The sequence below is a fragment of the Felis catus genome, chromosome B1, assembly GCF_018350175.1.
Source record: "Felis catus isolate Fca126 chromosome B1, F.catus_Fca126_mat1.0, whole genome shotgun sequence".
NCBI classification, from domain to species: Eukaryota; Metazoa; Chordata; class Mammalia; order Carnivora; family Felidae; genus Felis; species Felis catus.
This window is the reverse complement of record NC_058371.1, coordinates 204265348-204289207: the sequence shown is the minus strand read 5'-3', so window position 1 is coordinate 204289207 and position 23860 is coordinate 204265348. Positions and strand designations below refer to the sequence as shown.

Sequence of the window (23860 nt, the reverse complement as noted above, 5' to 3'; positions counted from 1 at the left end):
GCGGCCAAGGGTCACCCTCTGCACACACCACCGGAGTCCTCGACGTTCAGAGAAAAGATGAGACGAGAGAGAAGCAGGGAGGGTGGATCCAAGGGCCGCCCTGGCCGAGAAGGGGGCCTTTTCTGCAGCTGCTCCCCCCAGAAGCGAGAGGGCCCCTTCCAGAGTGAGCCGCAGAAGGCAGTACGCACCACAATCTCCGGGAGCGTCTGCAGCGTGGACTTGAGCTGGTCGGCGGGCGAGAGGGTGTCGGGGAGGTACATGGCCCGGGACAGGATGAGCAGGGACGTGGGGATCTCCTGATGAAGGTGCAGCTCCAGCCACTGCAATCGGGGGTTCGAGACAGACTCACCCACTGGCCGCGCCCCGTCTGCCTAACCCGGGACCCGGACCCTGGAACGGTCCTCTCTGTTCTGGTTTGATGGGGGAGGAGGACTCGAGTGGATGGGCGCACCGAGTCGCCGAAGGAAGTTCTCCCAAGAACGGGAGTCCTCAAGTTCCACCACGCCCACCTACCGCCTGCCCTCAGGGAGTCAAGCACGAGATGCCACACGGCATGGCGGCCGGGCTCAGAAGAAACTGAGCGAGACGCCCAGACTCTGTTACCAAAGCTCTTCACTTAGAAGTCACGTAAAAAAAAAAAAAAATGAACCACAATGGTAGCACCCGTGGCCTCATGAGGCCCTCAGGGCCCCGCATGCCTGCCGAGCGCCCGCACTGCTTACGGCTGTTTCGCGATACAAAGACGACCTTCAAAGTGACAAGGAAGCCCATGAACATGTGTGGACACTATCTGGACGCAGGACGGGAGGCGGGACAAGAAGGAAGACGCACAAACACTCGGATCCCCGACAGCGCCGTGGGGGCAGCGCCCACACTCACACGTGTCCTGAGCGTGCTCAGAGAAGACTGGACACAATCCCAGACACGCGTGGGGGAAGACACGGGGAGACTCACCCTCCAGAGAAGGCTCCGTCTGGGGGCCACATAACAAACACCGCTTGTGTCGAAGGAGAAGCGGGTACTGACATATATCCGTCTACACGCGGAGGGGAACCGCCAAGGAGGGTGCCGGCCGGCACCAGACACGCCATATGTCTTCGGACGCGACAGCTGAATCGCTGTGAACGCGGAATGTCGCCTCCCACTCAACCTGATGCCAGCTGCAGAGCTGGCCTCTGGGTCTCGATCAAGGGCCCTCCGGGCTGCCAGAGGTGTCAAGACAGCCGAGAGAGGCCCCTGGGGTGGGCTGGCCCGGGCCTATTTACCCAGAGGTCTCTGGCCTCAGTTAAGAGGCCGACTGAAATTTCAAGGGAAGTTAACCTCGTCCTCATCTGTCCACAGATGACCAGAAGGGGACAGTAAGGCCGTTATCGACCAAGAGCAGGGGAGAAAAACCAGGCAACATTCAGAGCCGTGAACACATGGCACGTGACAGGGTCACCACACCCTCGTCCGGACCCCCAGCCAGTGGGGGGGGGGGGGGGGGCTGACACCACCGGATCCCGGGGAGGTCTTGGCACAACAAGCCTATGGACGCTGGCCCGACGGAAGGGAAAGCCCCTCAACCACGCACCTGCTTCAGCTGCTCCCTCAGACGATCCTCTGTGACTCCAAGGGCCCGCATGCCTCGTGCCCGACACGCTGACTGCAATTCCTTGACGTTCAGGCTGTCCACCCCTTCCTCGGCGATTAGCTACAAAAGAAAGCCGACAAACTACACACGGAAAGGTCATCAGAGGTGGTGGTGCTTATGTGACACGCTTGGAACCCAGCGTCTAAATGCCAGACGCTTCCCTGATGTGCCTCACCAAGCGCAGGACGAATCGCCACCACTGAGGCCTCCGCTCCGGGTCCGGAGTGACCAGGCTGTCCGGTGGGGGGTGGGGGCCTCGGGGAAGCGCACGGTGGCCAGGACCGATCCGGCCTCTGCCCAGGCCCGGCTCCTCGCTCTCAGCGCCCCCTTCCTCTTCCGCCGCCTCTTTGTGAACACCCCGGCTGTCCTCCCCACCCCACCACGGGTTCTCAGGATCCTCAGGACAGAGGAGGAAGGAGGGAGAGCGGGGCGAGCCTGACCGCAGCCAGAGCCCCCTCCCTCCTCCTCAGCCTGAGACTACGGTGACGCAAGGGAGAAAAATAAACCAGAGTCCCGGAGACGGTGCAGGGGTGGCAGGGGAGGGGAGAGAAGAAAGAATCAGAGTGGCCCCAGGTCGATGCCGCGCAGGGGTGCACCCGCCACCTCATTCGGCCCCACTCAACCTCACGACGACCCCGGGAGGCAGACGGGTCCATCGCTTCCCTTTTCCAAAGGAAGCTTCTCATCCCGGGCTGACTGGAGATCAACACGCAGGTGTGACAGGGTTTCTCCCAGCGGTAGCGTCTCACGAACCATAGTGACAAAACCATACCCAGAATGACGGCAGGACACCAAGCCGGTCATGGCAGAAAACCTTTCTTGTCCTTTCACAGACACACCGGCACCTCCTGAACCCGTGGCGACCACGAATCCTGCCACTAATCCAGCCTTCACGCGCGTGTCTGTGTGTGAAGCATGTTGCACGGCTGGGGTCGCACGCATGCACGCACACGCTGCTGGGGATTCCTGGAAGACTCCTGCAGGCTGTCGAGCACGTTAACAACGTTAACAACGGCTCCTCTTTCGGGTGCTAACTAGCTCTGCACGGTGGGACCATCCGGGCTGACCTTCTCCCATCGCAGGACAACTGGCTGTTTCCGCTGTGGGCTTATAATGGAAAACCTCGTTTTTTCCCCTCTCCCCATCTTCCTGTGGGAAACACGAATTCCACGGCGCTTCCGAGTCTATCTCCTCATATGGCGTTTTCGGTGGTCGCTCTGGGTGTCACCGATGGACGCACGCCCTCCGCGTCCTTGTTCGGGTCCAAGCGAAATGTGGAAACCTCACCCCCGGACGCCCCTCAGCCCTCTCCTACTCTAAGCTCGTCTTAATGTCTCTTCCTTCCAACCCCACACGGCACTGTCGCTTCTGTCTCAACTATCACACGGACTTTAGAAGGCAAACGAGAAGGAAAGTCTACTGGGTTCACCCATATTTTGCTGACCACCTTCTTTCTTCTTCGTGTTCCAGAGATCTTTGAACAACACGGGCTTAAACCGTCCACAGGTCCACTTATGCACAGGTGTCCCTCGACACAGCAGTGCTGTAAACGTCCGTTTTCTTTTCCCTAGCTTACTTTATTACACAAACACAGTATACAATACACGTAACCCACAAAATAGGGACTAATGAACCGTTTATGTTCTCAGTAAGGCTTCAGGTCAATAGTAGGCCATCAGCAGTTAAGTTTCTGGGGAGCCCAACGTCCTGCACGGAGGGCGGGGCTGTGCCACCTGCTGGCCCACCGTGGGGCAACAGAGAACAGGATGCTCCCTCCGCTTTGCGTTTTTAATGGAGTCAAATCCATGTGGTTTGGGTACTTTTCCCTTTAATCTTGGGCATTCCGTTTCTTTCTAAGAACTCGACTTGAACCATCACAGAGCCAAGAATCCGGTAACAAGTGCAACTGTAAACACTGCCTTTTTATACACACTCACCATGGACTTTTGCCGCCTTCTAGACAATTTATTTTGCCACGCAGTAGGACTGCAGCTGTGTTAACTTATACTCTGTAACCTTATTTCACTCACGCGTAAAGGAAAGTTCTACCGTGCCGGGACTGTGCCGGGGGAGCACAGGGCCCAGTGTCCTAAGCCCCACGTTGTTCAAGGGTTGATTACTTCCTGTTTAGAGACCCTCCTCCAGGTTCTCGCGGGGCAGACGTGCTGCTGGCCGTTCTGTTTCCTTCTCCTGAGAAGGTCTTGATTCTCCCCTCTTTTTCAGAGGATATTCGCTGGATACAGGATTCTTTGTTGACAGGTTTTTTCCAGTATGTGAAAAATACTGTTCCCTCCTCCTGGCTGCCACAGTTTCTGATAAGCAGCTTGCTGTCCCTGGAGTCACCCTCCCTGTGCCAGACGCCGGTCTCGCTCACTGCCGTCACGATTACCTGTCCTCGGCGCTGCTTAGTGTCACGGTGATGGGTCTTCATGTGGATTTCTTTGGGTTGGTCCTGCCTGAGGTTCACCCAGCTTCTAAAATGTGTTGACTTCAGGGGCACCCGGGTGGCTCAGTTGGTTATGCATCCTACTCTCGATTTCAGCTCAGGTCACAGTCTCTCAGTTTGTGAGTCTGAGCCCTGTGTCGGGCTCTGCAGTGACAGCACGGAGACTGCCTGGAATTCTCTCTCTCTCTCTCTCTCTCTCTGTCCTTATCCTGCTCACACACTCATGCATGCGTGCATGCTCTCTCTCACAAAATAAATAAGCTTTAAAAAACAAATACAAATAAAATGTGTTGACTTAGGTCTTTTACTGAATGTGGAAAGTGTTCAGGAGTTATTTCTTCAAGCACCTTCCCAGCTCCAGCCTCCCTCCCCTCTTTCCAGAACTCCGATGACGAGTATGTTAGATGCTTTCCTCTAGTCCCACAGGTGGCTGAAACCCTGCTTGTTTTTTAACTGTTTTCTCAGATGTTCAAATGGGTGATTTTTTAAAGTTTTTATTTATTTAAGTGATCTCTATACCCCACGTGGGGCTTGAACTCACAACCTCGGATCAAGAGTCGCACACTCCTTGGGGCACCTGAGTGGCTCAGTCAGTTAAGTGTCTGACTTCGGTTCAGGTGGTGATCTCACAGTTCATGAGTTCAAGCCCCGCCTCGGGCTCTGTGCTGACGGCTCAGAGCCTGGAGCCTGCTTCAGAGTCTGTGTCTCCCTCTCTCTCTGCCCCTTCCCCACTCTCACACTCTGTCTCCCTCTCTCTCAAAAATAAATAAAACATTAAAAAAAAAAAAAGTGGCACGCTCCTCCAACTGAGCCAGCCAGTGCCCCAAACAGGCAATTTCTATAGTTTATCTTAAAGGTTCACTGATCCTGTCTTCTGTCCTCTCCTTTCTCCTGTAGAGCTCATCCACTGAGCTTTTTATCTTGGATTGTATTTTTCAGTTCTCAATTTCCATTTGGTTTTTCTTCCTCCTCTTTTTTAAGCTTATTTATGTATTTAGAGGGAGACAGCGCAAGCAGGGGAGGGGCAGAGACAGGGAGGGAGAGAGAGAATCCCAAGCATCCTCCGCGCTCACAGCGTGGAGTTGACCTGGGGCTCGATCTCACCAATTGTGAGATCGTGACCTGAGCTGAAATCAAGACCTGATATCCAACCGACTGAGCCCCCCAGGGGCCCGTCTCCTCCTCTCTTCTCCTGGGAGGCTGTGTCTCCACGCGGCTCACTCCCTAGCTGCCCGGTGAGGCGCCACACGCGGCTACTTTGGGCCTGCTGTGTGCTTCCTCACCTCCGGTCTCCGGGCTGGCCCCACTGCTTGGCTCCTCTCACGGGGACGTGAGAATCCTGTCTCAAGCCCTCCGAACACAAAGCCTAAGCCCTGCGTATCACTTACTGCAGCTGGCCACTCTGACCACACTAGTAATGAAGGCCAAGTCCCACGTCCTCCCTTGCTCCCGCTTCCTGGTCCCCAGGGGCATCAGCGTCTCATGTAGTCCTGAGCAGGGGCTGCACCCGCTTCTAGCGCAAACGTGAGTCACAAGCTCCCTTTGATGGCTGATCTGTCTGTGCCCCCTCTCGGTTACACCCACAAATTACACCCGTGGTAGTTTGGAACAACTAGGGGGCTGCCTCGTTGCTGCCAGGCTCCCCATTCAGCCTCCGCCAAGCCCCAGAGGAGAAGCCAGGGTAGCGGGGAGCCCTCCACGCACCTCCGGGGCTGCCAGGGGCAGGCTGGCCCCACCTGGCCTCTGGACGCCATCCAGACGGGGTGTGCAGGGAAGGTCTTGGAACTGCCAGGCCCCCTGCTGGTCTCTATGGACACTGTGCCCCGGGGGCCGGAGCGGCAGCTCGTTACCACCCGCCCCCACCGGGGAGGAAGGAGCAGCCTCGTCAGCTTTCCCTGACGCCACCCCAGTTGTGACATCCTGAAGAGGGTGGAGGTCTCAGCCCTCACCCACCGGCGCCTGCCGTAGGGGGACTACTTCCTCTAGTGTCTGGCTGGAGTAGAGCGTTACTGTCTGAAGCCTTCTGTCCTGCTAGGCAGCCCCTTTCCTTTAAAAAAAAAAAAAAAAAAAGTTTATCTACTTATTTTGAGAGAGAAAGCGCGAGCGGGGAAGGGGCAGAGAGAGGGAGAGAGACCTCACCAACCGTGACATCATGAGCTGAGCCAAAATCAAGAGCCGGACGCTTAACCAACTGAGCCTCCCAGGCGCCCCTGGAGAGCCCCTTTCCTGTCCTCTGGCCAGAGGGAGCAGGCTTTTCTCAGGGTTGTTTTTGTGTGTGTTTTAAATAATCTCTCTACCCAACGTGGGGCTCGAACTTACAACCCTATTGGTTAAGAGCCCTGCCCGTCGGGGCTTCCGGAGTCCGCACTCATCAGCAAGCCTCAGCGGCCGCTCCTTCAGCACCAGGGCGCGAAGACCCACCTGGTTGGTCCTGGGGTCCCAGGGTCGTCTTCTCCCCACTTCTCAGAGACTTCTTGTATTTGGTTTTTACTTCACGTCCAGGACAGCGGAGGCCCAGGCCACCTCCCTGACAGTGCAGGCGGTTCTGTTTCAGAGGGCTCTGAGGCACTGAGCCGTGATTCGTCCAAGGTCACAAAGCAAGGGAGTGGCCAGGACTCCAGCCGGGGCCACCTGCCCCTAGCTGCCTCTCCTGAGGTGGGGGCAGCCACACGCAGGCTCCCGGGGAGTGAGGTGGCCCCCCGAGGACCGCCCGCGCCAGCCCCCCTCACGCCCACAGAGCGGGTGTCCCGAGCGCCTTCCGGGACGCAATGCGTACACAGTGGAGGAAGGACTTCCTTTCAACCCTACAAACCCGCAGTGATGGCCTGCCACTTCCAGCTACGGCCAGGAGCCGGTTTTTGCCAGATCGGCACCCCTGCTGAGAGCCACTAGAAAAACCAGCTGAAAGGAACACAGAAACAGCCTCGGAGGCACCAGAAAGCTAGCACAACAGGGCTGGGGACAGCAAGATTATGCAGACCGGGAAAGACGGGGCAACCACGGGGGTGTGAGCCACTGGGGACCCAGCGACACTTGCCGACGCGTAGCGCAGGCTCAGAGTCCAGGCCAAAGGCCCCTGCTCAGAGGCAGAGACACCCCGCCAGAGCCAAGAGGCTGCCACCCAGGGAGAGGGAAGCGAGAAGCCGGGCAGGAAACGTGCACAGAGCGGGGGGGGGGGGGGGGGGGCGGGGCGCTCCTGGGCTCTGGTCCGCAGGGGGCACCGCGAGGAAGGGACACAGGGGAGCTGCAGCCCACACTCTGTCAGGGGAGCAAGCCAGAGGCAGCAGGGCCGGCCCCGATCCGTGGTTAGTGGTCTCAGGCCGAGCGGCCCCTCTCTAGCAGGACAGACCCAGGCGGGCCCTGCCTGGAACCTCGGAAACTTTTCACGGACAACGTCTAGGTCCAGGAAGGAGACCCTGCAAACCAGCCCGAGAAAGCAAACCGGACAAAAAGACCCACGGACCACAGCTACTGGAGTGGTCAGACACGAACTATGATGAGCACGTTCGCGAACACAGAGAAGTGGCCGGGAGCACAGACCGGACGCCTCCGAGGTGCCTGTACGGCCGGCAGACGCCGCAGATTCCGGGGCCAGCAGCTCTCGGAGACAAGGGAGAGGTGTAGCAGCTCTTCCCAGAAACACTGGAGGGCACACTCTCAGAGAAAAGGGAGGGTTTTAGCAGCTCTTCCCGGAAACACACTGGAGGGCACATGCGGTGTGGCCGCAGGGCTGTGGGCGGGCCCGGTGGGGGGGACACCGCGGTCAGCACAGCCCTAGGAGCAAGGTGGTTGCTTTTGACCTCCTGCCCTTCTCCTCAGGAGACCCAATCCTAGGTCACTCTTCTTATGAAAACTGTCAAAGATCGGTAACAAAACTCTGTGTCAAAAGAGCGTGGCTTCTGTTTTGTTTTTTGGTGCAAGAAGATGATTTTATTGAAGCACGGGGACAGGACCCGTGGGCAGAAAGAGCTGCCGAAAGACGTTTATCACAGCGCGGCTTAGGGGGGCAAAACGTTAGCTAAAGTACCGGTGGATAAGTCACGACGTGTCCACGCCATGAAACATCAGGCAGCCACTAAAATTCACCTTTTCAACAAATACTTAGCGACACGGGCAGGTCTCCTAATGTCACGCCAGGGGACAGACCGTAAGGGCCGTGCGGTTCCAACGTCATTCCAGGAGACGCGCGCGCACGCTGGGTGTGCGCACGCGGGCCACAGTGGGCAGAGGCGCAAAGTGCCCACCGCCGCGATCTGGGAATGACAGGACCGCTGGTGACTCCGCCTCCCCTGCGGTCAGGACACCGGAGCCCCAGGTGCCTGGAGAGGGTGGTCGCGAGTGCGGGTGCCCACCTTGTCGTCGGCCTTGATGGAGCGCAGCCTCATGGTGAGCTGGAAACGCAGGAAGTTGTTGGTGCCGATGGACTGCAGCTCCAGCAGCTTGCACAGGGCCACCAGCTGCGGTCGCGTCAGGTTGTCCAGGGTCAGCTCGTCCTCGAACAACTTGGAAAAACGCAGGATCTCCTCGTTGCTGGGTCTCTCACCGGTCTCTCGGATCTGTGGGAACAATCAAGCGAGCCACCCACTGGGTGTGGGGGGGGGGGGGGCTCCCTAGCACCGCCCACGGCCTCGGGCCACACGCCCCAGCTGGAAGTGCCCCGGACCATCCACAACCCCCCTTCGGATCTCCCTGGTCACCAGGCTCCTCCTGGGGAGCAGCCCCTCGAGGGCTCCAAGCGCCCAGCCTGCACTGGCTCCCCCCGGGGGTGATGCCTCCCTGCAGCTTCCGGCCCCCCTCCCGCTCGTGGACCCTTCCCGCCCATGCCAGCAGAGCCGTGGCTGTGGCTGTGGAGCAGCCTCGGGGCCCATCCCCTCCTCCCCCAGCCTGGCCCCCCAGCTCGTCACAACGGCAGGGTCTTAGTTCCGAATCTACTGAACTCTGCCTCCCCTGGGGCTGCTGCAAAGTACGGAGTCACAGGCAAATAATTCTGATGTCAGCAAGCTCAGGACAGCAGGCCCAACCAACATCGCCGAGCAGGGTTAAATCCCCTAGGGCACCAGCCCACGGCCGCCTGGGGGCTCCACTCCCGCATCCCCGCATCCCCGCATCCCCGCATCCCGCAGTGAACAAGAGGGCCGGGAGGCACGCCCCTATGTAAGACGGGGCGGCCCTGAGGCGCTACCCGGCACTCGGGATGGAGGGCTGAGGCCCCCAGGGCTCTGAAGCGTCACGGCACCTTCTGGAAAAACACGGAGAAGTCTTTGGTGGCATTCCCCTTGGCTGCCTTGTTCTTCAGGGCCATCTCCTCGATGGTGTCCTGGAGGAACTTGGCCAGCTCCAGCTTGACCCGCAGCTCCTTCTTCAGCCTCTCCTCCTGTGAGGTCAAAGAGGGGGTGCTACCCTCCCCTGGCCCGCACCCCGGCCCCCGCCTGCTTCCACCCAGCACGGGGTCCGCTTTACCCCTCAGCCGGGCACCTCCCGCACTTTCCTGAGCGGCGTGCGCTCCCCCCTCCCCCCCCCTGGACTGTGCCTTCCCAGACTTTCGCTTCCAGTTCGGGGCCTGAGAAGACAGTCGTGGGGCCCCTCAGGGCAGGGACCGGCCGCTGAAGCTTCTAAGCTTCGTGGGCCGTTGGGCCGTGGGTAAAACAACGCTGTGACTGCGGGGACAGCAGATGGGCCCTGCCCTCCGCAGGTCGCACCGCCCACGGGCGGCCTCTCCCCGTGGCCCGAAGGACAGCGGGCTACAGAAACCGTACTTTAAAACACATTGAAAGAAAAACAACTCCGTAACCCGCCGTCTACTAATCACAGCACAGCATGACCCAATTAGGAAGAAAACATACAACTTCAAAACCATCGACCATCTGAACGTCAGTCACAAACAACGCAGACGTTGTAACTACGTCCAAATTCGCTCTGAAACGAGCTCACAGCCCCGACGCCCCGTCACCTTGATGGACTGGGTCTCGAACGTGGACGGCAACATGTTGGGGAAGAGCTTCACGGCGACAGGGAGCAGGAACTCCATGAACGGCACCACCACAAAGACCAGGAAGGGGACCAGGCGAAAGAGGTCAGCGCATATCCGGAGAAACTGGGAAAAGGCGGAAGGGAGCAGGGGGTGAGGCGTCAACACCGCTCACGACGACCGTCAGCGGCGCGACGGCAGCCCAAGCCCGACGGGGGTCGGCGAGGGCGCTAAGTCCCGACAGCCCGGCACGCTGCTCCCAAAGGCATCTGTTTCTCCAGCGTCCACACCGCGGGAAGACAGCCTTCAGAAAGGCTAGGAGGGGCGGAAGCCGGCGTGGGGAGCGGACTGCCCATCCCTTCTCCCCCCGTCCACCGGGGGTCCCGCTCTGCGGAGACAGCCTGACGCAGACACCGCGCTGCCCCCTGAACTCGGAAGCCAGCCAGATGAGAGCGGCAGACCGAGGTCGCCAGGGGAGGCTGTGGCCACACCGCCCGCCCCAAACAGCCCGCAGAGAGTGTCACGGCTGTTTCTCGAGAGGGTCTGACCACACAGCAACAGTTAGGCCAAAACCCAACGCTTCCTCGGCGTGAACCCACTACTGCTCACACCAGTAAACACGTTCACAAGTTGAAAGCATCGAAAGCCCCCGAGTGACACTCAGCGGACACTCGCTGCTGGGTCCCCAGGCAGCCTTCTCTTCAGTCTACTCAGTCAACACCTTTGACCCCAAGCTGCCTAGGCTCACAGGAACCGAGATGGACGCTCGTGCCGGTCGAGGTGTGCATTTCCACTGTCGTTAACTACACGTCTCTGGAAAAGCGAGGTCATTCCTAGAAACGGCTTTGTTCTGGCCTCTTCTGACACTTACGACGGTCAAGTGGCATGTTCCCGCCGGGGCGCCACTCCCCAGATCCTGGCGGCCCTTCGCGGCAGTTGGGAGCCACCTGCCCCGCGGTGGTGCGCACTGTGACCACCCGGCCGGAGGGTCCCCTCCCCAGCACTCTGTGGAGGAGACACCTGAGGCTCTTCTCCCTGGGCAGCACTCACCCAGCTCTTCCCAAACCAGTCTCTGCTCCAAGGGTCACGGAACAGGGACCCCGACCTCGAGCCTGTCTTCCCACGTACAAACCTTGCCCGTTCACTTTTCTATCTGTCGTCAAAACAGACTCACGGATTCCTGTACGTTTTCATTTGTTTACAATTTATTACTATTTTTACTTTTATGCTCAAATGGTCCCAGAAGAGGCCCTTCAAGCTGGTGTCTGTGTTTTCTGACATTCCTCCTTAATTTTTTTTCAGCAGTTCTATCAAGGTTTAATTTACATTCCGTGACACTCACCCACTGTGAGTGTGTAACTCAATGATTCTTGGTAAATTTACAGCCTGTGAAACGATCACCAAAAGCCACCTTTAGCACACTGTCATCATGCCATCAGGCGCCCTATGTCCATCCGCAGTCCATCTCAACCCTCAGCCCCAGGAAAATGGTAAATCGATTTGTTTCTCTCAGTTTGCCTACATAGGGCTGTAGAAGACATTCTTCGGCATCTGGCTTCTGCCATGAGACACACAAATGCTTAGGCATGTTATGTCCTTTCGATGACTGCACCCCTTTGACATTATGAAACGTTAAATGCCAGGATGACCTTCTTCATCCCTGGGCATCTTTGCTATGAAGCCACCTTAGTCTGATATTAAGGTGGCCACGTCAGCTTTCTTCCGACTGCCGTCAGCAGCACTTACTTTCTCCCATTTTTTCACTTTGAATCTATTTGTGCCTTTACTTTTTTTTTTTTTTTTTTTTTTAAGATTTATTTTTAGGCCATCTCTACACCCAACGTGGGTCTCGAACTCACAATCCCAAGATCAAGAGTCACAGGCTCCACTGGCTGAGCGACCCCGACGCCCCTATTTGTGTCTTCACATTTGAGGGGTGTTTCTTGCAGACTGCATGTAGTTAGGTCTCGCCTTTTAATCTCATCTTACAACCTCAAACATTTAATCAGCAGAAAACCGTATGATCATCCAAACAGATGCAGAAAAAGCATTTGACAAAACCCAAAATCCATTCCTGATAAAAACTCTGATGGAATTTACAAAAATGATACCAGAGGGGCACCTGGCTGGCTCAGCTGGTGAAGCATACGAGTCTTGATCTAGGGATTGTGAATCCGAGCCCCACATTGGGTGTAGAGATCACTTAAAAGTAAAATGTTTAGGGGCCAAGACATGATATCGAGGTTCACGAATTCAAGCCCTGCACTGGGCTCTCTGCTGTCAGCACGGAGCCCACTGTGGATCCTCTGTCTCCCTCTCTCTGCCCATCCCCCGCTCGCGTTCTCTCGTTCTCTCTCTCTCTCAAAATACATGTTGTTTTTTTTAAATATTAATCTTTACAAAAGATTACAAATGTTCACAAAAAATGGGAAAACAAATGTTTGCAAAAAAATGTAGTATCTTTAAAAACAGTAACAAAGAAACAAAAAAGATCCCAGAACAACCGTCTTTGGTGACTCTGCAAGATATAAGATCAATATGTGAAAATCAGTCGTGGGGGCACCTGGGTGGCCCAGTCAGCTGAGTGTCCGACTCTTGATTTTGGCTCGGGTCATGATCTCACAGTCTGTGAGTTCGAGCCCTACGTCAGGCTCTCCACAGACAGCACGGAGCCTGCTTGGGATTCTCTCCCCCTCTCTCTCAAAATAAACAAACATTTAAAAAAGCTTTGTAAAAATTAGTTGTATTTCTATATACAATTGACCCTTGAACAATACAGGGTTAGGGGCACTGACTGTCTCATACAGTCAAAAAGCCTCGCGTAAATTTGGATCCCCCCAAAGCTTAACTACTAAAAGCCTAACAGCCTACTGTTGACGAGAATCCTCAGCGATACGTAAACAATTAACACACACTTTGTATGTTGTAGGTATCATATGCTGCATTCTTTCAATAAGTCCGGACAAAAGGAAACGTTAAGAAAATCTTAAGAGAAAGTACGTTTATAGTAGCGTACACGTTTTCATATTTTTTCCATGTTCGTATATTTATAAAAAATTGGGGCGCCTGGGTGGCTCAGTCGGTTAAGCGTCCGACTTCAGCCAGGTCACGATCTCGCGGTCCGGGAGTTCGAGCCCCGCGTCAGGCTCTGGGCTGACGGCTCAGAGCCTGGAGCCTGTTTCGGATTCTGTGTCTCCCTCTCTCTCTGCCCCTCCCCCGTTCGTGCTCTGTCTCTCTCTGTCCCAAAAATAAATAAACGTTGAAAAATAAATAAATAAATAAATAAAATAAACCCACAGAGATGGATCCACACAGTTCGAACTTGTGTTGTTCAAGGGTCACCTGTACTAGCAATCAACACGTGGAGACTGAAATTTTAAAAGCTCTGTTCACCCACACGAGCCTAAAGACGGAAGAAACCCAGTGTCCGTGACTTATGGACAGGTGAGAAAGTGTGGTCCATCCACCCAATGGAGTGCTATTCAGCCTCAGCCTCAAAAGAGGACTCCTGCCGCCTGCCGCCACACGGATGAACTCTGAGCAGACTAAGTGCAGTAAGCCAGTTACGAAGGGACGGACGCTCTGTGACCTCCCTTACGTGAGGCCCCAGGGGAGTCAGATCACGGAGACAGAAGGGAGGTGGTGGGTGTCGGGCTGGCGGAAGGGGGTGGAGAGTGAGTGTGGAACGGGGGCAGAGTTTCAGTTTGGGGAGATGGCAGGGTTCTGGAGACGGGTGGTAGGGACGTTCACGACACTGGGAAGGTCCTCGGTGCCGCAGAAGCACAGACCTAAAAATGGCTAGAAGGGTAAATTTTAGGTTGTTTATTTTGTAACAAAAAAAAACCTATTTATAATAACGTTAAGAAAAAAAGAAACTGCACAACACTGTTGAAAGAAATGAAACAAAAAATCTGTTTTATTCCACACCGGCCACGCCCAGAGGTGCCCACGTTCTCTTTACTTTCTGACCCAGGCTCCTCCTCTTGTACCACTGCTGTCCCGGCTGTTGCTGGGCTCGGCCTCCAAGGAGCCCTGGCTCCCCCTCGTCGGGAGGAGCGAAGCCCAGGGCTGGGGGCCCAGTGTGCTCACCGCTACCAGGCTGTCGCTGCTGCCACATCTGCTGGAGCACAAGGCTCGACCACAGGAGGGGTCAAGGACCAGATGAGAGCAGATGCAGCCAGAGCCTCTGAGGACGTAACACCCACTGCGGGGCCTCAGAGAAGCCTCGGTGACTCCCAACCACATACCTGGCGTCGAAGGAGGACCAGCGAGCGGTTTAACCGTCCCAAGAGCGTCGCTGTAGGTGAAGGCATCAGCCCTCCGACGTGCTTCAGCTTAAGCAAGCACGCGGTGGGAAAGCTCTGGAAGGAGGAGCCCCTTCCCGAAGGCCCCCCGCCCTCGGCTCCCCAGAGCCCCTGGGAGCGCGCCGACCGGGCCCCGGCTGCAGCCCCCCCGCACGGTGCTGAGGCACCTAAAGGAACGCTCGGCTAACTGAGCGCGAACGCAGGCCGGTAACGGGACAGAGTCTGCCTGCACGGCCGCCGGACACTTGTCAACAGACGCACGCCGTGACCAGACCTCAGCCCTGCTTCTCCATCCTCCCTACTGCAACGTTCACACTGCCACCGAGAGGCATCTCCAGGGTGCGCCGACTCTGCTGTGAGCATCTGGGGGACACAAACAGTCCTTCCAAACCCTGCAGGTCCACGGGGCCCAAGGTCAGAACACAAAACTACTTTCCCAATACTTCTATTCCACAGCAATCCTCAGACGTTTCTGTCATTCTCTGTTTCACATGATCAGCATGCATTCAACAGTTGTGACCTTAAATTCACATTTCATTTTTTTTTTAAGGAGGGCTGACTTTCAGCTGATCGCAGTGAGGGGAGCTGCTGTGCTATGTGGGAAACCACCACTCAGAAACTGGTCGTCCACGAATGGTTTAAAGCACCAGGTTCCCCACGAACGTGCGCTGCATGACAGGCAAAGGGGTGGCCTTGTTGCCCAGGACGAGGGGCTCTCGGCACCCAACCCTGGTCCTGACGCACCAGGGCCGGCCGGCAGGGCCGGCGGGGGACCAGCCATCCGAGGCCATCGAGGCCTCGTGGCGCTGTCCTATCATTCCGCCTGGGTAGGATTCTGACTCAGAGGTGGCCAGTCATAATCCCACAGATGGCACCTTCGCCCCATTGGAGCCTCGGCCAAGCACATACATACACCAGATGTCTGGACTGCGCCTCCTCTGGACTGAGGATCACCATGGCAACCACGCCCCGCCAGTGGGGTACAGCTAACTTGTCTCACGGCAGTCCACACCCAGCTCACGTTCCCGGGCGGGGGGGGGGGGGGGGGGGGACGGGACAACCCAACGTTTGGTGAATTCTGCTTCATGACAACAGCAAGAGTTAAATTCACATTTCAAATCTATCTTCCACTTAAACGACTCCTACAAATTATTTTACAACCGCTTGCCTTTGTAAATATCCTAATTGTAAGAGTCACTCTTCTATGTGCCAACATTTTGTTCAAATTCAAATCACCTGGAAGGCCCTGAAACGAGAAGAAAGCACAGCCCCACAAAGCCTCTCCCATGTGCTACCCCTGCCAAGTCCATATGCACACAGGGACCTCTCCCTGGGACCTCTCGTTGGGACCTCTCGCTGGGGCCTCACTGGGACCTCTCGCTGGGACCTCTCACTGAGGCCTCGCTGGGACCTCTCGCTGGGACCTCTCACTGGGACCTCTCGCTGAGGCCTCACTGGGACCTCTTGCTGGGACCTCTCACTGGGGCCTCTCACTGGGACCTCTCGCTGGGACCTCTCGCTGGGGCCTCTCGCTGGGACCTCTCGCTGGGACCTCTCGCTGGGACCTCTCGCTGGGACCTCTCGCTGGGGCCTTGCTGGGACCTCTCGCTGGGGCCTCTCGCCGGGACCTCTCGCTGGGACCTCTCGCCGGGACCTCTTGCTGGGGCCTCTCGCCGGGACCTCTCGCTGGGGCCTCTCGCTGGGACCTCTCCCTGGGGCCTCTCCCTGGGACCTCTCGCTGGGGCCTCTCGCCGGGACCTCTCGCTGGGGCCTCTCGCCGGGACCTCTCGCTGGGGCCTCTCGCTGGGACCTCTCGCTGGGACCTCTCGCTGGGACCTCTTGCTGGGGCCTCTCGCCGGGACCTCTCGCTGGGGCCTCTCGCTGGGACCTCTCCCTGGGGCCTCTCCCTGGGACCTCTCGCTGGGACGTGCTCATCTGCTCCCACTCTTTTGTTTTTGTTCTTACGAAGTCTCATCATCCTCACGGAAGCAGCAAATGCACACAGCTCTCGCGGGGTAGGGGAGCAGTGCACGGGAGTCCAGGATATAAAGCATTACATTGTGATTAACTCGACAACGCGCCTCGTCATCAACATCCGACAGACACTAACAGGATGATCCTGAAATTCCAATACAACTGTCCTTCTTTCAATTCTCCACCTGCTCCCCTCTAACGTGGCATCCCAGGGGAAATCCCAGCCAGTCAAACAACCACGACCCAGGTTCTCCAGAAGTTCTTGAGAACACGTATGAAATCAGAAGCCAGAGGAACTCTCACACAGAACGGCCAACTCCCCAGGTCGCGTGAAAGTCAAGTCCTTGTTTTCTCCCAGAGGCACCTTCTGGCAGTCAACTTCCAGGGAAGAGACACTTCTGCACCTTTCCTCGGAGAACCCTAGGGCACTGAGAACTTAAAGCTGCCCCTGGGCCCCCGGGGACCCACCAGAAAAGAAAAGAGCAAGAAGGGGAGAAAGGAAAGTCTACAGTGTAACTGTCGGTTATTTCAGGCAAAGTAAGGCACCCAGAAGGTCTGAGCTCCTGAAAAATAGGAGCATCTTTTTTTAAGAGCTGGCGAAGGGCAGAGGTGGCTGGCTGGCTCGGTCGGTTAAGCGTCCGACTCTCGATTTTGGCCCAGGTCAAGATTTCGCGGTTCGTGGGCTCAAGCCCCGAGTCAGGCTCTGGGCTGACAGTGAGGGGCCTGAGTTGGATTCCGTCTCTCCCTTTCTCTCTGCCCCTCCCCTGCTCACGCTCACTCTCTCTCCAAATAAATAAACATGAAGAAACAGGCTTAAAAATAAAAGAGCTGGTGAACGGCGGAGAAAGCTGGCGTACCGAATGCTGAACCAGAGCTCCCGGCAGCTAAAGAGCCGGTGGGCGGGCAGGTTCCGGAGCCGACGACAGAGGTGAGACCTGAGTCAGGAGCTCAGAGCCAACAAGTAAGACCCAGCTCACAGAGGGAGAAGCACAGCCCTAGAGACAGACATCTGGAAAGCAACGAGACAGAAAAGGCAGCTACCCTGCAAAAGAAGTCCACCGGGGTGGGCACAGGCCTCCGACAGGAAAGAAGGCCGACGCGGTGGCACAAGGCCAGAGCGACGGGAGACCACAGACGGGGTGTGTGAGACCCTCTGGCCGCGGAGGCACCGAGAGATGATCAGCGGTGGTACAGGGAGGTTCACGGTTAGAGTTTCCTGTTGTTATTATTATCTTCTAACCACAAGTTGCAGAAGGAAAACCCCGGAAGTATTGGAAAGCACCTAAGAGGCGGCCCGACCGGGAGCTGCCGAGCGTCCATTACCTGCCTGCGCTCCCTGCGGGTGAGGCTGTGGCCGTGGAGGATCCGCCAGAGCATGCGCGCTGCAATCTTCGTGTCGATCCAGAGCAGGCGGAAGCCGTGGTAATAGTGCCTCAGCTCGTCCAGGACCCTCTGCCCCAGGGACTTCCTCACGGTCGCCTCCGGCGGGGGGCTGTACACGGGGCCTCCCTCCTCCAGCTTCTTGTTCTTGTCCTTCAAGGACTTGAGGGACTTCTCCACCACAGAGTCGTCACCCAGCGGGGGCGTGGAGTGCCAGCAGCGCGTGGGGAGGAACTGAGGCCCTGTGACCAACAGGCCAGAGGGGGCGGGGGCCCATGGCACTCGGGCCACCGAGCACACGCGCCCGGGCCTCGCAGTCCAGCAGCCACGGGGATCGGTCCTGAAGGACAGGTACACAGGGTGGGCAGGAGTGCAGCAGCGAAACGAGACATTCCTTGAAGAGAGAGAGAGGAAAACAGCAATGAGGGGTGACCTCCTGGCACCTCAAACCCGCAAGCGCGACACGGACCAGGCTGCGTCACAACCACACAGACACTCAATCTTCCCAGCACCGACACCGACTCCCCACCGCGTCTGCGTGCCCGGGAAACACATCAGGAGGAAGAGGGGCTGCTGGGAAGGGGCTGGTGCGAGGGACTGAGAGCGGTCGGTCCCCGTGGGCTCACAGGTGGCACCAGGGCACCAAGGGGCCGGGGGCTCGAAGGAAGGGCAGATTGGACACAAACAGCAGAGCTTGGCCCCTGACCCCCGGACTACAGAACCGACCTCGGGGCAGGTCTCCCAGGTGGCTTCCCAGACTTGGGGAATTGGGGGGGTGGAGGCGGGGCAGGGAGGTCCGTTCCCTACCAGGTGACTTTCTACGAAGATCTGCAGTTCTTGAGCGAGCCCCGGAAGTTAGTGAGGACGCTCAAATCCACGGGGACCCAAACCCGTGCACTGTCCGGCAGAGACGTTTGTACCAAGTGGCAAAAACCCAACGAATCACGCCCCGGACCCGCTCCTCCGTCTTCCCCACGCCGCTGCTTCTGCTCAGCCCAGAGCCTCGATGACATCCAGCGCTGGAACACCTTACCTGCACGACTCTTGGAGCCCCGGGATCTCCTTCGTACCCCACCCGTCACACCGGACGACGCTCCCCCCGCCCCCGGGCACAAACCCACCCCCGGGAGGCCACAGGCTCCAAGTCAGCTCATAGGCTCGTGCTCATAACCGACACAAGCCCAGCCTCTTCCCATCGGCTGGAGCATCTCACGGGACCTGGGCTCCGTAGCTGCCTGCCCCATCCCAAATTCCAATCCACTACTCAATGCTGAGACCTCGGGCAAGTTAATTAACCTCTCTCTGTGCTTCGTGAGCGTCCTCTGTAAATGTGTGCAGTAATAGACACGTGAAGTACCCAGAGCGCCAGGTGCATACGACCCCACCAGGGAGCTGGCAGCCGCCAATCGGGGCTGGAGGAAGCCAGGGAACGTCTGGTCCAGCTGTACCTCTTACAGGCGGGGAATGCTGAAGGACAGCCAGAGGCGTGCCCGCCTCGGTTCACAGCCTGCATCACGTAGGTGCAGCTGGCACAGGGCATCACCCGCCACCCATCGAGCAACCCCTCAACGGCCTCCTGCCTTCAAAGGGCAGGGTCAGTCCTGTGCCGTGAGCCCCAGGGCCCCACCGTCAACACCTGAGCGGGAAGGGCGCGGCCTCGAACCCACCCTGCCCTGACCGGGTCACAGCTGCCGAGGGACAGGCTGCACAGAGCACAGCAGACCCGCTCAGTCACTTGCGGCTGTGGGACTGTGGCCCCAGACTGTGCCTTCTGTGCCTCGGCCTCACCTCCTGATGCAGGGATCAGCCTGCCATCCTGTCGCTGTCCAACTCAATGATCCAGGCTCCCGACACTCAACGAGCAAGGAAGCAAGTAGCTTCCACAAGAAGGCGTGACGTCGGCGCTGGACAGCACAGCCAGCAGGCGAAAGCAGAGACTCGCGAAAACACAGCAAGCCGAGAGGCACCAGCACATCCACTGGGCCAGCGAGGCTCCGGGCTCTGGCTATCTTCAAGCACGGTAGAAACTAACATTACCAATATTCTACCCAGAAAGGGTTAGCTGTTTTCAAAAAGCATAAAATGGCGTAACTTACTACTTTAGAAATATTCGTCGCGGGGCGCCTGGGTGGCGCAGTCGGTTAAGCGTCCGACTTCGGCCAGGTCACGATCTCGCGGTCCGGGAGTTCGAGCCCCGCGTCAGGCTCTGGGCTGATGGCTCAGAGCCTGGAGCCTGTTTCCGATTCTGTGTCTCCCTCTCTCTCTGCCCCTCCCCCGTTCATGCTCTGTCTCTCTCTGTCCCCAAAATAAATAAATGTTGAAAAAAAAAATTAAAAAAAAAAAAAAAAAAAGAAATATTCGTCGAAACAAAACTAATCTGAGCACTGCCCCAGGTCGCTAGAGCCCACGGCTCGGCGTCCCTCCCGAGAAGTGCCCGCCTCACCTACACGGGGTCAGTGGGCCCAGCTTCCCACAGGCCCACCACCAGACCTTCTCCTGCTTTCTCTTTTCTTCGCTCCCCTTAAAGTGGGAAAAAACCACTCTGGACAAAAGAAACGTCAACAAGAAATACACAGTCACTAGAGGACAGTCTGTTTGTTCCATGAAAACGCTGAGGGACTCCTATCAAAGGCATTCATTTCACCTAAGGGTGCGGGCTCCCACGTCCACCTCAACGTTGACAACTTGCTGCCACCTTCAACAAGAGAAAAACCAGGGGTGCCTGGGTGGCTCGGGTGGTAGAGTGTGTGACTTTTTTTTTTTTTTTTTTGAAGACAGAGTATGAGCAAGCGAAAGGGGGAGAGAGAGAGAGAGAGAGAGAGAGAGAGAGAGAGAGAGAGAGAGAATCTTAAGCAGGCTCCACACACAGCACAGAGCCCAACCTCTATGATCCAAGTAGAAATCAAGAGTCAGACACTCAAGCGACTGAGCCACCCAGGCGCCCAAGCATGCGACTCTTGATCATGGGGTTTGTGAATTCTCACAGTTTGCGAGATCGAGCCCCACGATGGGCTTTGCACTAACAGCACGGAGCCCGCCTGGTATCCTCTCTCTCTCTCTCTCTCTCTGTCTCAAATAAACAGATGAAATGAAAAGAAAAGAAATGAAATGAAATCTTAAAAAAAAGGGGAGAAGTCCTAAGCAGCACCCGGCAGAGGAGTGCGTTCGCGGGTCAGAGCATTTCCCGCGCCTTGTGGCATCAGCCGCACGAACACAGGAGGGCAGGCAGAGGGACCCAGGCCTGTTCTCTCCACAGCACCTTCTGGACCCTTGAAACGATGCCACAGGCGCAACACCTGCGGGCCACCTGACACGTCCCCTTCCCAAGGGGACAGCCCACCCGGACAATGGCCTACGGCTGGGCCACGGAGGGCGCCAACCCTCAACGTGCCACGTTCAGTTCTTCAGGGACATGGCGTCAGCAAGGGCGGTGACAGCAGCAACAAGCAAGGGAAGCAGAGGTGGACAATAAAGCCACCGGTCCCAGGACCAGGGGGAATGGTTCCCGAAGCGCAGGGTGCCTCTCTGCCCAGAGACAAGAGGTGACGCTGCCCGCAGGACAAGGTGCCCCTCAGCTGGGGAACGGGAGGCCGCCACCCACGGCACTGGGACCCCCGTCAGCGCCCTCCAGGCCCTGTGGTACCCAGTGCACCCTGCAGGACACTCCGGGGGCCAGGCAAGCACCAGCCACCAATCCTCCGAGTGGTCCCATGCAGGAGCCCGAGAGCCTCACGGCAGCCCCGTCCTGCCACCGAACGACCCCCTGTGCTTGGGGGGCTTTGCAACCAAGGGGCTGCACTTTACTGGACTCCCTCTCTGCCTTCACTTTTAGGATAAAGGAGGTCAAGGGCAGCTAGATAACGCCCATCGATCGAGTGGTCCTGGATCAGAAACTCCACAGCCGCTCATGCTCTGGGGTCAGGACCACCAGAGCTGAAAACTGAGATGACAGACCCCCTCACGGGGCACCGCCACCACACAGGCCCGCGCCACGCACGGATTTCTGTGCCGGGACCGCGTCCACGCTGAGGCTTTTTCATAAACACGGGACAGTCCCGTAAGCGTTTCTTCCTAACCATTTTCTTAAGTTTTCTCTTGTCTAGCTTGCTTTATTGTAAGACTACAGCATATGATACATATACAAATCACGTGTTAATTGACTTTTTATGTTCAGCAAGGCTTCTGGTCAAGAGCAGGCTGTCAGTAGCTAAGTTTCAGGGAAGTCAAAAGTTACAGGTGCACTTTCGACTGCACAGGGGCCAGCGCCCCCAGCCCCGCCTTGCATTCTTGTTCAAGGGTCACCGATACTTATCTGTGCCATCAAAATAACAAGTAACGTGTGCTGGATGTGATATAAAACTTCAACTCTCACCTGTAACTGCTCATTTCAAATGCATGAGTTCAGCAAAACAGCTTTATAGTTCTCATTATGTAACTTTCCTTTTTTTTTTTTTTTTTTACATATAATTTTATTTCACTTATTTTTAAGTAATCTACACCCCACGTGGGGCCTGAACTCATGACCGACCCTGAAATCAAGAGTCATGTGATCCACAGACTGAGTCAGCCAGGTGCCCCTCACTGCTTAACTTTGTAAAAAAAAAAGTGTTTAATTTTCTAAAAATTGTTAACTCATAAAAAATTCATGTTAATAAAGCACAGAGTGCTTGTATTTTAATATGAATCTTAAATGCAGGTACATTTGACTCTTAAAAGGTGCCTGAAAAATTCAACACGTATTCCTAATAAAAACATTTTAGTGCACTACGAATAAAAAGACACAGCAGAGTCCTAGAAACAAAAGCCAACCTTCCAGACTCAACACTAGATACTACTTCTTGCCTGCAGCTCTTCCGGCAAGACCCCGGCTGCCGAGAGAACCCAAAAGCAGCAGAAGCAAGAGCTAGACAGAGGCAGAAACACACGTTGTTACTGTTACCACGTCCCAGGACCACCCCCACCACTAAGGAAAGGTGTTATAGAAGGAGCTAAAACCTAGTAAAGGGAGCTGTGAGAAGTGGTTGGACACAAGACAGCTGGTAACTTACGTGCCAGCCATAGCCACTCAAAAAATGAGACAAGAGGTCCGTTAACGAGACCAAATCCAACACATCTGGGAACTGCCTTCAATTAATGCATGTGGCCTACACAAAGAAAGTGACCTTCACCTGAGAGAGAAAAAAGGTCTGTTTAAAAAAAATATTTATTTATTTAGAGAGAGGGACAGAGACAAGCAAGAGAGGGGCAGAGAGACAGGGAGAGAGAGAGAATCCCAAGCAGACTCCGAGCTGTCACCACACAGCCCACTGTGGGGCTCGAACCCACGGACCGTGAGATCATGACCTGAGTCGAAGTACGACGCTTAACTGACTGAGCCAAGCCACTCAGGGGCCCCTCTCCAGATGAGGTAACAAATTAACGATCTCAAATGAGTAAAAAAACTTAAAAGCCCCCATGGTTCCATGGGCAAGACGCTGTGAGGAGCCACCTGGGTGGCACCTGGGAAGGGGGTCCTGCACTCTCCAACAGGGAGAATCAGGGATGGAAAGGAGAGACGGGCTCCACTCTGGGTGTCTGGGACAAGGGCCTGGGATCAGGAAGAAAGGTCTGGGCATCCCACCACGTAGGTGAGGGGGATCAGAAGGAAACTGTGCTCAGGGATGCTGGGCAGAGGGAATGCAGGTGGGAGAGAACGGGAACCCTGAGAGAAGTTCAAGTCCATTTGCGACAGCGGACAGGGAAGAGTGGATGCCACTCCCTCCAGGAAGCCCTCCAAGCCTCGCAACAGTATCACAGACTTCTCACCAGAGGGAAGGGCTAAATCCACACTGCAGACATATCCCCAGAACCAGGTGGGGGTAACTGAGCCCTGTGGCCACCACTCGCTCAACATGACGCTCTGTGAAGGATCAAATGGGGTTCAAGCGAGGGTCTAGTGTGTTCACTGAGGGAGCCCCACACCTGCAATGCTGCGTGGAGCACCCAACGTCTTTTTGCAAAGTCCATGAAAAGCCACTGAAAACAGCAGCCGTGTGAGCAGGGCAAAGCACACGGTGCGAAGTACCCAGCGCAGCTTTGCAAAACAGACGTGTGAGGGCATCTGGGCGCCTCAGTGGGAAGTCAGATGCTCAACTTCGGCTCAGGTCAGGATCTCA

At 56.5% G+C, this 23860-nt stretch overlaps 1 protein-coding gene across 3 annotated transcripts in view; it reads right to left on the bottom strand.

The window, feature by feature from the left end:
- Positions 1-23860, bottom strand: part of LETM1 (leucine zipper and EF-hand containing transmembrane protein 1) — a 40281-nt gene that overhangs the window by 10577 nt on the left and 5844 nt on the right. For 2 of the 3 annotated variants that reach the window (XM_023253495.2, XM_023253496.2), the window contains exons 3-8: positions 17649-18099; positions 10030-10173; positions 9316-9453; positions 8432-8635; positions 1574-1693; positions 189-320 (exon numbers count right to left, since the gene is read on the bottom strand). In XM_023253495.2, coding sequence (XP_023109263.1) covers positions 189-320; positions 1574-1693; positions 8432-8635; positions 9316-9453; positions 10030-10173; positions 17649-18099 — 1189 coding nt within the window. Of the gene's footprint in view, positions 1-188; positions 321-1573; positions 1694-8431; positions 8636-9315; positions 9454-10029; positions 10174-17648; positions 18100-22753; positions 22869-23860 lie in introns of those variants that run through there. The other variant, XM_019829855.3, reaches the window with a different exon arrangement.